General features: G+C 41.7%; 1 protein-coding gene across 2 annotated transcripts in view; it reads left to right on the top strand.

Moving 5' to 3' along the window:
* INPP5A (inositol polyphosphate-5-phosphatase A) overlaps positions 1-11,901 on the top strand; it is a 259,975-nt gene extending 248,074 nt beyond the window's left edge. The window contains exons 13-16 of one of the 2 annotated variants that reach the window (XM_052800297.1): positions 4,322-4,433; positions 8,747-8,815; positions 10,132-10,168; positions 10,313-11,901. In XM_052800297.1, the coding sequence (XP_052656257.1) occupies positions 4,322-4,433; positions 8,747-8,815; positions 10,132-10,168; positions 10,313-10,362 (268 nt within the window). In that variant the 3' untranslated portion in view covers positions 10,363-11,901. Of the gene's footprint in view, positions 1-4,321; positions 4,434-8,746; positions 8,816-10,131; positions 10,220-10,312 lie in introns of both variants that reach the window. The other variant, XM_052800298.1, reaches the window with a different exon arrangement.
* Positions 11,902-14,368: the final 2,467 nt, after the last annotated feature.

A 14,368-nucleotide genomic window follows, 5' to 3' on the forward strand; every position in this document is an offset into this window, starting at 1 on the left:
TTTTTGCTATTAGTTATTCAGCTAACATGAGTGGTTAAGGTCCTAAATTTCAACTTTGCCACTGTTTTAAACAAGGCAGAAAAGTTGTTCCGCATGGAATTCCCCATTTTTCTACTCGTATCTTTAAATATACATAATATTTTGTGTGTAAAAAAAAGTCAGTAACGATACTGAAGTTAGGAAGTGTGTACAGTCTTAACTGATCTATAGCACCTGTACGTGTTAGCATTATATCTATTTATCCTTTATATTTCAGTGGTACCTAGGGGCCTTTATCTTTTATGTCATTATTTTTACATGAGCACTCACTCTTCATTCTCAAGATCACTGTTTTGTGTACATTGCAGAAGATAGATTGTGATTGAGGCAGAATGCTACTGAAAGAAAAAAAAAAGACATTCTTTGCTGTCTAGTCACGGGACTGAGATAGCTGGTTCTCCCCTTTTCTCTGCCACAGTCACAGTTCTGATGGTCAAGACTAATAATGCATGCACAGAAAGGTGGCACAATGCTTACCCTCTGGGAGATTAATACTGGAATTTTTAACGTTTGATTATTTGGTGTAGAGTCCTTGAAATTATTTTTATCAGATCTGCAGCTGTTTTTATCAAGCCTGTAATTGTTTATACAATTCATAGATCAGAAAATCTGTTAACTAGATTAACTGAGTTTTGAATTAAGAACTGTGAGTTCCTTACTTGCATGGAATGAGTGGAGGCTGGAGATGTCAGCAAAACAAAGCTATTTTAATGCACTTGATGGTAGGCAATGTTATGCTTAATGTCTTTTGGAAGATGTGTATTACAAGAATGGTTCTGCTTTTGGCATGCACACAAATTTAAATTTACGTTACTCTTTAAAAGAGACTATTTATGCTTTATTTCAAAGAGGCAAGTGAGAAGTGGGGTTGAAAGGAAGGAAAAGAGGAGGTAAATTATGAAGCCACCCTAGAGAGAACAAAAAGTTAGTAATAAAATTAGCACACTTGTATCTTGGTTAGCCCATTGAAGATGGGGGAAATATTTTCCAGTCTCTTGAGTACCATCTTGAGTCTGTGCTATCTGGGCACTTGCTGTATTGGAAGAAGCAAAATGAGTGTCGTGTCTTTATGTCCTGCTTTTTCTGAAATACATGCTCTCCTGTTACTTATCCTGTTGGGCACTCAGCAGCCTTCACAGCTGTGGGGCCAAGTTTGCCAGCTTTGGGAGATGTGTGTTTGCAGGGAGTGCAGGAGCACACCCAAAGGCTGCATTCTGGTGACAGATTTTGTGTACAAGACTGAAACTGAGTGCTGCTCTGTGTGGCAGTTCTGAGGCTTCGGGCATTTTCCTTGTGTCTTTGATTTTTGCAACATCTTTCTGTTACGGCAGCACCAGAATCATCAGCCTGGCTTCCTGAAATGCTTATGCATCTGTCTGTCTCCTCTTTCGATTACTCCTATTGACTGGTTTTAAGTCCCATCAGCTGGTGGGAAGGCATCTGAATGAGGTTACATCATGTGAGACACCAGAGTATCCACAGGTGGATAACAAAACCCTTATAAATGGTTATAACCTTATATAGGTTATAAGAAAACCCTTATAAATGCTCCAACCAAGTAAAAGCTTCAGAGTTCACAAGAAGATGATTCCATTCTGGAAACAGTCACGCTATTTTCATTCCACTGTTCATTTAACTACAGAACAGGATGATGGAGACAACTACTGGAGTGTATGTTGTTTGAAAAGTTTTATTCTGGAATAGCATACGTTCAGCAGTATGTTTCATGAAGATTTCTTCAGTGAGAGTCTTCTTAGAAACCTCTAATAGAGCTTTTATTTGCAAAAATCTGTTTAAGATAAATGGCATGTAATAAATGAAACTATCCTATCCCCAAAACCTGTTCAGTCACAAAAAAGAATCCCTCCCAGCAATTTTGAGTCATATTTAGCTATGATAACTTTTTGAGCCCATCTGCAAAAGAAGCCTGCTTATTCCAAAGTATTTGTGACCCTTCTAGAGCATGCAGGAAGAGATCAAATAGTTCTCCTTATTTTTGGGGGGGGGGGGTGTATCTAGTTAGGATTTTTTATTATGTCTGTGTCAGCATTTCACTGACAGTGAGACTTGCACAAGCCAAAGAGGCAGTGGTGGGGAGGGAGAAGCCTTATTCACGGGAGTGCAGCAAGACAGAGTGCTCCACACTTCTGGCCTGAAGGAAGGATGCTGCTTTATAAAAAGAGCTTGCCCCACTTTATTGTATTAAATTATTACCTACAGATCATTTTGTCTGGATAACTTTTGCAGCATTTATTTTCATCTCTGTCCCAGCCATTAGAAATCTGATTTGTCAAAGATTTGTAAACTACAGTAACTTCTTGACTGAGTGATCAGCGCTAAAGACCTTGAAAAATTGGCAGAAGTTTTCACCCTGTGAAAACGTTAAGATCAATAAAGCAAATTGATAAATACCATTTCGCAGAATATAGGCTCTTGGATGAAGTGCTGTAACACATAGCAGTAACAGATCACTCCAGGTACGGAACTTCATACTTTAAAAGCCATATAGTTAATGCTGTAAAAGGAAGGATTATATGAAATGTGATAGATTATTATACCTTATGTCATAAAAAGTAGCTTCAGTTATGTGGGGTTCCTGAGTAACTAAAGTAAGAGGTTTCCAGAAAAAGTCAACCCTTAAATTGCAGACAAAGAGCTTCTACTACCAATAGTATTACATCATCAAAATATTTCACAGACACTCAGAAATAAGCTGTACTTCTGTATGTCAGTGAAGCAGCAAATTGAATTCTCATAATATGTTTTGAAAATGAGTCTTGTTAGGTTTGATGAGGTGGAAAAGGTACTGAGATCACTGGTTTGTTCCAATATGTTCAGTACGCTTTTCTTGGATGTTTGCCATGGCTAATCTTTTTAATGGCAGTGTAGCTTGTAAACCCATTTGGTAGAAAGCTATATGTCTCAGTTTCAGAGTATCACACCAAGTAGGGTGGTAAATAAGTTTCTCTTCAAGCATGCAAACCCTTTTGTTACAAGAGCAGAGATTTTATTTTAACACACATATCGGGAAAACCTCAGTATTTCCTTTATGAATTCAGTGATGAGCAGAATAAAATGCAAATGTCATTTTAAATACACCCACCCATACATATGTAGATAATAAGCACCAGCCTTATGGTTTTTGTGGAAAAACAATTATAAAGAAATTGAGCCTGTCACAAACCCTCTGGATTTCTGCAAACCCCCTCTTTGGCTACCTAGCCATGCCATTTTGGAAATGGTCTGGGAAAACAGTGGGCCTCACAGCATGATGAGCCATCATCGAAGTTGTGTCATATTAAACTAGTGAGAACAGTTGGATAAAACAAGGAAAACTTTGGTCTGAGCCTCCTGACAGTTGAACCAGAGGTTGCCACTTCAGGTGCTTTAGATTATTTCAGTCTGTGGGCTCACACAGCCATGTTGAGTTAACTTATTTTAGGCTGTTCCCTGGGTTAAAATAAACACTTCCTGTTGCCTTTTAAAGCTAAGTTAGAATGCGCTAGAGATCCCATAGCACATTTATAATGACCCTACAGCATGACTGCTATTTAATCAGCTTCTATTCCAGATGTCTTTACAAAAGAATTTACTTTTTGTTAACACAATTTCATATAAAGGTATAGAATCTTATGTAGTCAGCATCATTTTCCTTAAACCATACTTGTAATTCCTTGGTTCTGAAGAAATCCCCTGAAAAGCCTGCTTTCTTGTCATATCCTCCTTCCTGTCAGCCTTAGAGAATCCGTACAGGTGGGGTTTGTGTACAGCTGCAGAGATCCCAGTGCTCTGAACTCCGTTTTCTGTTAACTTATTCCTGGATAGCTCTCCTTGAGAGAATCCTGCAAAGAAATCCCATGAGATGAACCTTTTTTTTCTCTAGGTTTCTTCTGCCTATTCATTTTCCATAGTCATAGCCAACAGCCTACTCTGTGCTCGAGTTGTTGTTGAACTAATTTTCATACTTTCACATAGATAAATAGTCTGCAGCCTTTAAACACTCTCACGTGTGAAAATGCAAGGTAGGAGGTGAGAGTTTTGAAACTGTGTGTGTCTTAACATGCTGGCCTAAGGTAGGATTGTAGAGATGAGACAAGAAATGGAGAAAGAGCACATGCGAAAGAAAGGGGGAGGAGAAAAGAAAGATAAATAAGTATGAGAGGTGTCTAAAAGAGCTGCTTTTTGCCAGTTAAATTTTTTAATTAGTGTGGTCATTTGAGCCAGAGGTTTCAGGCTGCTTTGCAAAAAGTTGCTGATGGTTGTGGTGGTGATTTGTTTGCAGTTATCCATACAGCGAGGACTCTAGCCAGGGAAAGCAGTACATGAATACGAGATGTCCAGCCTGGTGCGACAGAATCCTCATGTCCCACTCAGCCAAGGAGCTCATCCTGAAAGTAAGTACGGACCTGCAGCCACCCTGCTGCCTCCACGTTGTGTTTATCTTCAACAAAGGTAGGTAGGGCTGAGACACTTCTGCTTCCCTTGAATTTCCAGTTGCCAGCAGCAAACGCTCGCCAAGCTGGAGACAGCATACCATGGCAATAAGAAACTGTTAGGCCCCCAGTGCTTTCCATCCGAGAATGTGGATTTGTCCCAGTCAACCTGTTGGCAGTTACCAAAGCATGAGCTTTCACAAACGCTTCTTTTGGTATCTGAGCTGCCAACACTGGCTGCCTGTCATCTCTCCTGTGCTGCTTCTGTACTTGGCAGTGCTGTACTGGGATGTACAGCACTGGGAGACTGTGCCTGCCTTAAAAAAGAATAGCAAGAAATAAAAAACCTCCATCGGTCACCCCATCCAGTCCACTATACAGTAACATAAGTAACAGCACTGCCCTTACTAAGGATTCAGCACAGATGCAGACAAAAGTAACTAGGAGTGCCTGCTGACTGAGGAGTAATGCTATTGAAAGAAAAACCTGTATGGCAATGGCTTGGGGTACCCGAGTTACAAGCATGGTAGATTTAGGTTCCCTCTGTTGCTGATGGTGAGAACTGGATTTCCCAAGAATATGTCAGATCCTAGATGGGCTAAATCTCCAATCACTGTCCCCTGAATGAAGGTAGAGTCTCCAGCAGGTAGGCTCCTAACTTCGGTACACCAATTAAGTGCCTAAATTTAGACATTCAATTAGAGCTTTAAAAATACGATTGTGCACCATTTTTAGAACATACAGTTCTTCTTGCGATTTTAGTGTATAGAGGTAAGGTAAACTTGGTGATGCTCTATCTAAGGTTAATGACCTAAATGTAGTTCAGGAGCCTTCCAGTTTTCCTTTTCTCTCGTTTTCTTTCTCTCCTGCTTACTCCGCTCTGCTCTTCTCCTTTTTGTGGCAACACTGAACCAGGTCAGCCAGTTACGTACGCCAACTTAAACTGCCTCTGTTTTCTCCTGTGTGCTTGTTCATGGCAACTGGAGACTGGTCCTGTTTACGCTGGCTATCAGTTCTAAAGGACCAAGCACACATCAGGAAATCGGTTTATGATATAAGATCTCACCCATGCCTTTCTGCCCTGAGCTAAATTTTTCCCACTGTGCTAGCCATGGCCATGAGCGCAACACAAGAATGAATGCGCAGTAACTTTTCAGAACTGTTGCATTGAGGTTATCTTGCTGATCAGACTGTATGACTGTCTCATACATAACAGCCTTACCAAACCTCAAATTGCCCAAAGTCATGTGTCTGTCTGTATGTTCTGTATAACTAATGGAGTGAATTGCAGAAAATAATCTTTGCAAATAAATCCGTATTCTACAGCTTCTTGGGTTTGGTTTTTTTCTGTTTAAATGAATGAAACCCTTGAAACTTGCTCTCCTGAAGTTTATAACCTTCTGTTTCTCTCTCTCATCAGGGTTATTTATCTCATGATTAGACTGTTTGCTTTGCAGTATATAACTCACTGAAAGGCCGAGAACATTTTTTCCATAGCTACTCAAATTTCAATTCGATGTACTTCCTCACGCATTTTAATACGTAAGAAGTGTCTGCATGGTATCTTGAAGTTTTGCCCAAAATTTTAGACAATGCATGTACTGCGGTATTTAATTAAAAAAATCGTGAAGCTAAGAGGAATACAGGCTTTATAGTAAAATAGTAATGTCAAAATCAGTGTTATTTGATCTTCTTATACAGAAATATCATATGAAAAAGTGAGACTTTACCCAAAATATTACAGATAGTACTTGGCGCCCATGAAATTCCTAAAGAACAAAGGATTAAAACCATGGAAAGAGTGGCCAATGAGGGAAGATTTTTTTTTTTTAAAGCTATGAATAAGGAGATAGAAGTGTACACAAAGGCTTGAAGAGTGTAAACAGTGCAGAGGGAAAGGAATTCTTCCAGATTATCTAGGGGGGATATAACTTGGATATAATGGGAGAAAATTAAACAAAGGAAAACAAAGTTAGAGCATTAAAGAAATTTGTAACTGTGAGGTCACTCAGCCCAATTCTCAGTCTCTATGGAACAGAAACCCAGTCAGTTGGATCATTCAAAGCCTACATTTAAAAAATGCATATAATTTTGCCTCTGCAGCTTTGCATTTGCAAATTATGAGCATGCAGTTTCGGACATCTCCAGAAACGCATATGCAAAATTACAGATGTACATGAGGCCAAACCGGCATGGTTGTTTAACTCAGTGAGTCTATACCAATAAAGGAGTTAGCTTATCCAGCTCAAAACCAAACTGTAACTCTGGCCCATAAAACTCAATGAAAATACTCAGTGGAAAAGAATGCTGAATTGATAGAGAAAAAGGCAAAATGATCTTACAAGTGTTTGTGGTTCTACACAGTAATCAGTGTTTGCCTTGCCATTGAGAATTTATTCCATTGCAGAGACTTATGCTTTGAAGCTTTAAAAGGAACTATGAAGAAAGTAAAAGCAAATTTTAATTAACCATTTATGCTGTAAAAAAATCCTTAAAACATAAATGTATATGAATTTTTAAAGAAATTTCAGTTGTAACTAGCTATTGAATATTCTTATGCAGGTAATTATTTTGCTGTATTAACTTTTCTTATAGGCAGATAAAGAATTTCTTTTTCTGTCTTAGCAATGCTATATTTTATTTCAAACAAAAATTGTAGTAAATCTGCATTTTAATCCTATGTAAAGAAAAGATAGTACGCACAAATTGCCACACTGTACAGTCTGTTCAGCTACACAGTAGGCATTACAGATTGTACAGACATGGGGCTGTAAACAGCTTTCATGCAACATCATCTATCATGCTATGGTCGGTTACCTCACCATCATGTTATTTTATGCTTCCTGAGCCCTAAAACACCAAAGGTTGCCCACTGCTAGGGAGTTGTGTTGATGCCTGATAGCATGAAGTAATGAATGCTCAGCCAAGTGTATATTGTTTCTGCTTGTGCACCGCTGTAATTTGTTTATCTGTCTAAAGATTATGCAGTTGAAAATCCACAATTTTATGCTGCCTTTGTAAATTATCAAGTCGCTTTTGATGAATGTATCCCCACTTCCGATGCTAGCAGCATTATGATCTTGAAATATTGGAAAGTGCTCATGCATACAATGCAGAAGGTTATGTTTTTATATTTTTGGCAGACAACCGTGCTATAAAGTAAATCTGACCTTAAGCTTCCTTACTGCATTAAAGATAATTCAGTTTTAACTTTATAGTCCTAAATGCTACTGTTTTTATAAAGTTATTGCCCAGTCAAACTTGACTGATTACAGATGAGAAAGTCTTGACTGTTTCATACAAAATAAATTAGTATTGCCAACTAGTTTAAAGCACATCTATGATTGTATTAGAGATTTGAGAGTGTGCAGATTGCAGATTTAATTAGCTGATAGGAATTGTTTAGCATAGTAAGAAATTGTCTTGTATGGCAATGTATTTGTATTTATTCCTGAAGTACTGTGCTAGAGAATCAAAACAGATTCTCAGAATCATGTTTATTGCAAATGGCAGAAAGATGAGTACATTTTATTATTCATTAAGCTACAAATGCTAAAGAAGTCAGTGTATAAGGATGAAGTTTGACATGGAACAAAATGAAAGCAATTCATAATGGAGACTGGAGGAATCTCGTCTTTCATTTGCTGATTTTCTTAAAATCACGTCATGCTTTTTTTCAGATGAAGAAATGCATCTCATAGAAATGGTTAAAGATTATACTCATAAACTGTAAATAATTCATTCATTCATCTCTCTGAACATTTAAAATCACCTATATGATGAACTCAATCTCAATTGCCTCTTAGAAGGCAATGTGGATTGTATTTAATTGGAAGAACAACATATATCACACCTAATTCAAAAAAAATTGTGTGTTCTTCTTAAAAAAGGACTGGCCAAATGTGCTAGCTGCATTTCACTGGCAAAAGGCTGGAATGCAATCATAACTGAGTCATTCATTTCATCTATCCAGGTGTTACTCACTAAAATGTCTTGAGGTCCCAGAAGCAAGGAGTAGATGCTGTGATTTCATGAGTTATTTTACGTGGACAAATTGCACAAATTACTGCAAGCAGTACTGGACACAAAAGTTTATTCTGCATGGTTTTTCTCTGGAGAAGCCAAGCAAAGATGTGTTAATATCACTTCATTCAGAAACTGGTTTGAACTATTTGCATAAATTATTTATGTAGTTCTTTCTGTTTCTGTAATCTGGAGAATAGTTGAACTGACCAGTGTTTTGTTGTGTTGTTTTTGTTTTTTTTTTTAACTAGTCAGAAAATGATGAGAAGATAGTAATATATGACCACATCGGGCCAAATGTCTGCATGGGGGATCACAAGGTAATTAAATTAAACATTTTAGTATTGTATCTTTGAAGTTTCTTTTATTAAGAAGGAGAATGTATGCACTAGTTTCTGTTGATTTTATGTTTAAGTCAACTATATATCTCTCCTATTTTTAATTTAAAGCCTTGAAAATATTTTAAAGTTGAATTCAACTGAAATCAGCCAGTATATTAGAGTAGATACTTGTATGAAATGAAATAAAGAACAGGATGATGTGCGCTAGAATGAAAGCATGGTACAATACAAAACGAAGAGGAGCAACTGGCTGTGCATTTATGACTATTCCTGTAAAACAAAAGTATTTTCATTGGGCTATCAAAATTGCTTCCAAAACATAGCTTCAATTAAGTTGGTGCCTAGCTGCTTAGTAGTAAAACAACATATTGGCAGTTCCATATTTAAGCAACAAGTGAGAAAAAGGATACAGAATTACATAAATACCAGTTGTTAAAGTGAAGAAAAAGACATGAATTTTACAATCTATCTTCTCTGCTGAAGATACCAGATGGAAAGCTAAGTTAGAAATACAGCAAAACTGAGTATTTGCTGCTTTGAAAAAAGCTGATGGAGGAGCAGGAGGTAACCTCTGAAAGCCTATACTAAAACTATATAAAACCCATATAAAAATACAACTAGAAACTTGTAAACTGTACGAAAATGGTAATGTATCAGTCCTAGAGACAGGGCTAAGGCTCTTGAATGATAATTCAGGGATGGATAATGGGTAATTACATGTGTGTATGCATGTATACACAATAAACCCAAATTCACAAATACATGCCTGCATTCACTTTCACGGTCAGAGTTCTTGTGAGAGAGAGTATTGTTTTTCTAAGGAAGAATGCACTTAAGATATTTGGTCCAGAATCATCCAAGTCAGAGCTTAAAATACAGAAGTTTCCTAACTTCTCCAGTAAAATGAAAAGTTCAGTCTGTCAGCAGCTAAAGGACAGCCAGTTCCGAAACAGTAATTTTTGCTTGCTTTGTCACCAGTGTACTTAACCTTAATTTTTTAAGCATGGCACTTTCAGTGGAGCTAATTCTATGATAAAAGGGAGTTGTGTATGGGAGCCAATCCTCTTACCGCAGAAATCAGTGGCAAATTTTCCCTTAGATTTCAGTGGGAGCAGAGATCTGTAAGGAGATGATGTAGTTCTGTTGTGCATTTTGTAGTTAGATTAATCCAAAAAACTATTGCATCATTTTGTTTCCAGCCATAGAGGAATTTTTGTTGTGTTTACTACTGACTGTAAAAAAAATATGTTTCTATTTCAAATGTGTAACTTCTATTTTTCCCTAACTTGCTGCAGCCTGTGTTCCTGTCCTTTCGAATAGCTGCTGGGGCAGGTAAACCTATTGCAAATGTGCACAAGTGTTGTGTCGTGCAGTGATGTGGTGGTAAATATCATTTTTTTCCTTTACGTTTATATTTTCTACATCATTTCCCCTGTGTTTATTTTTCTTTTTAAAAAAATGCCAATTCTGCAACAGGAAAAAGATGCCTACGAAATGAGAAGATTTTCCGTGAAACCACACTGTAGCAAGGAGGGGAAGGAATACGCAGTATACTGAAATACATAATCATAACAACTGTATTGATAAATCAAGTCCCGAGTGCCACATTTTTAGACTGCTGATCGTACACTATGCTTCAGCATCTGGACTCTGTTCGAGAAAAGCCTCACATACCTCACTGTCTTGTATGTTCATGTGACATCAAGTAGAAATGTGGAATTATTTTTTATATATATGTCACAATTCTGTTGCCAAAACTCTAAATAGACAGCAGAGATGTTATGTATTTTAGATTTCACAACTTTCAACTTTTAATAAGTGTTTGTCAATGTGGAAAAGCTATTTCAGCATATTATAAACTTTTAAGGGTTTCATGCCTAACATTATATATCTTTACCACTTTGGGGTTTTGTACATTGGATTGTATAGATAGAGATATTGATGGTTTTAAATGGTATTTTCTTTGTTGACCAAGGCTTATGGTTTGTGTTTTAGTTTTAGTATTTTGTTTTTCATTTTTATAATTTTTTTCTCATGTTATTTACTATACTGCCATGTTACATGGTTTTTGAATCACACAGCAGCTGCTTTCTATACATACATATATATGTGTGTATATATATGTATGTATGTGTATATATACACAGATATATAAATAATTTATAAACCTGACCAAAACTTACGCTAAATATACTTTCCAATATGAATGCTTGAGAGTGCCATATCAGCAGTTAGTGTTGGAGTCTTAGCAGGTTTAGTTAAGTGTACATCAACAACCAACATTTATATAATAAATAATATATAGCAGTGCCATCCGGGATACAGATATATAGCATACTATATAGCACATATATTAGCAGTTTCACTTTGTTACTCCTATAATCCCTTCTTTCTATGTAATATTAAGGATTGAATGTGAAGTTCTTAGCTAGGTTTGGGTGTAACTTTCCCGAATTTTGTAAACTGTTTTTGTCCGTCTTTTGTTACTGTTTTATGGTGCCAAGTATTCTATATTGAAACAATAACAACATGGGAGAAGAAAATCATAGTCTGCTTCAGGTAGCAACTGTATTGGACACAGACTGTATTTATACAGCGTTAAAGAAAAAAAAAAAAAGACTGTAAATTTTCCTGGTTAGTAGCTCGGTGCAGCCTACAATATAATCTTGTTACAAACATTTTTCTCCCACCACTAAATACAACATTAAAAGGTGATTAGGGAGTCTGTTGATGAAACACAAATGTATGTTTTATTGATTTAATTTAGAACACTACAGAGTTCATGGACTGCGTGATGGCATTAGATTGATGCTTGATTTTGGTATAAATCACTACCATTGAAAATGATTTGATGTCCGCTTGCAGAGTGTTTTCTCAACAGTACAATCTGGGTTTATATTAAGTACTGTTGCCCAAAGGGCGTCTGCAGCTCTGTATTGTTATTGTGCCATGTTGCATTATAACCACACAGTAATTCTATTTAAGCGAACTCAACTCATGATAACTTTGAAGGCCTTTAGAAATGAGTACTCTGGTTCTCAAGCAATAAAACTAATCATGGTGAATATGGCTGTGTCTGTCCCTTCAATTTGGGCATCGGGGATTACGGGGAAATTATTAAATTGTCACATTTCTTATTAATGAGTTACCTTTTAATCTCCTGCCAATTAACAGGGTTATTTTTCACATGAAAGCCTGCTATAATAGGATGCAGTTCTAGCGTTAATCAAAACACAATACAAGCCGAGGAGAACCGCGTTTAGGAGTTTGTATTAGAGTGCTAACGTACAGAGAGTAATACAACTTTATGAGCTATTCAAGAGATGCCGGTCCCCAGCAGTTCAATAAAAACGCCACCATAAACTCCTTCGCTATTATCTCCGGTTGTAGAAAAAAAAAAAAGCACTGCCTTTTCAAACTGGGGCCGAAGCCTCGCTCCTAGGTGAACTCACCGAGCTATGAACTGCGAGACCGTCAATAGCCCGAGCCCACCCCGAGGCGTCAGGTGCGCAGGTGACCTGTCGAGGTTAATTTGCTGAAAGAGCCTCCACTTCCACCCACGCAAGTTCATCAAACGCAGCCGTCGCGGGGAAACAAAAGCCGGAGGCGTCAGCTGGGGGGGGGGGCGAGGCGCTGGGGGCTGCGGGGCTCCGCCGGGGCGGAGGGCAGTCCTGCCGCCGTCGGCCGCGCTCCGGCCCCGCCGGGCTCTGCTTCGCGGGGGGCGGCCGCGGCCCCGTCCCCGCGGGCCTTAGCCGGGCGGGCGCGTTACAGAGGCACCTCACTTTGTGAAAAGATACTCATCCCTGAACAGACTCATGAGTTCATTGGGGCTCACTGCGTTTAAAGAAATACGGAAAGGAGCAGGCGCGAATAATCCGACTTTCAAGTGCGGGTGGGTTGGTTTTTTTTTTTATCCTGTCATTTTCCCTTAGGAGCCAGGAAACCGGCTCCGCTTCGTCGCGGCGGTTCCAGCGTCCTCTCTCAGTATGTTCAAAGCCCCGGCGAAGATTAATTCGTAAACTCGATTTTCTTCGTCTGTAACCGCGGTACAGCTGGAGCGAGGTCTCGCCGGCCCGCTGCTTGCAGTGAGTAAAAACTCGCAGGACCCCCCTCCCTCCCCCTCCAGTAAGGCGCTGCCCGGACAGGAAAGCGAGGATCTGCTCGCAGCCCAGGGAGATAAACCGGAGCGAGCCGAGCGGACGGCCCGGAGCGGCGGCACCTGGATCCCGGCGGGGAGCGGCGCTCGGCGGCTGCCCGCGGCGGGGGTGGGGGGCCGGCCCCTTGCGCGGAGCCCTGGAGCGCCAGCGCTGCCGGAGGCGGATGGAGGACGGCGCGGCCGCGGTGCGGGAGGCACCGGGCCTCGCAGCTGCCCGGGCTGCCGTAATGGCCCCGTCCCGCCGCTCCGCGCCGCGCCGGGGGTCGCTTCCCTCCGCTGGCTGCTGGGCAGGTGAAGCACGGCCGGCCCGCAGTGCGGCCGTTGCAATTTGCTCAGGCTGCGAAGCAGTAGCTAAGACACGGAAAGAAAAGAATGCCTCATCCATTAAAAAGAAAAGCGGGGGGCGGGGGGGGGGGGCAAAAAGGCAGCTTGACAACGAAGCTGGCTTGCACCCATCAGTCTCGAGTATGGCCGAAAGGAGCAAAGCAGAGCCTTGGGCAGCTGCGAGGCACCTCGACGGCTGCGTAATTACCTGGGTCTCGTCAGGGGCAGGTCGTGAACACAACCTGCAGCCGCAGCGACGCTGCCGCTTTGCGTGCGGGCCTGGGCTCACGCTCCCGGGAGCTCGGCAGGAAGGCGAGGGAGGGAGAGAGCGCTTGTAGATGGCCACCGCGAAGCTCAACGTGTCCGCCTTCGGGTTTTTTTTGCGGCGGCCCGTGTCCGGGTAGCGCAGCGGGACGACTCCCAGCCCCAGCCCCCCGCCCCCGGAGCAGATCACATAGCCTGCCAGCAGTCACCAAAACGCTTCTGGTGCGCGGAACGGGCGCGGCCCCGGCCCACGGCAGGCTCAAGGCTGCCCGTCCAGCCCCGTGTAGCTCTTCTTTCCGGGGAGCGGGGGGGCCAGCTCGCGGGTTCCCCTGCGGCAGCGAGCCCGGCTCCCGGCGGTGCCGTCGGGGCAGCCGTCCTCCGCCCGCACTCGGGGCGCGGGGCTCCCCGGCTCAGCCCGCCGGCCCCACCGCCGCAGGGCCTCCGCTACCCCTGGCGGAGCGGCGGCAGGGCCGGCCCGCCCGGGGCGGGGGAGCGCGCCCAGCCGGGCCGGGGAAGTCCGGACCAGGGCCCGGCTCCGCCGGGGCAGAGGAGCCGGGGGAAAGGCCAGGGCGAGGCGAGGGCGGGCGGCGGCCGGCCGGCCGGCGCCGGCGAGCGAGTCGGGCGAGAGCGGCCCTGAAAATTGGGGCCCCCGGACTAGCGAAGCCAAGAGCAGGAATAGCCCCACAACCGGTGTGGTGAAGCCCGCGCCCTGCTCTCCCCTGCCCCGCGTTCTCTCACCAGATCCCGCGGAGCGGAGGCGAAGCCTCCCCCAGCTCGGCAGCGGACCC

The sequence above is a fragment of the Harpia harpyja genome, chromosome 10, assembly GCF_026419915.1.
Source record: "Harpia harpyja isolate bHarHar1 chromosome 10, bHarHar1 primary haplotype, whole genome shotgun sequence".
Classification (NCBI taxonomy): Eukaryota; Metazoa; Chordata; class Aves; order Accipitriformes; family Accipitridae; genus Harpia; species Harpia harpyja.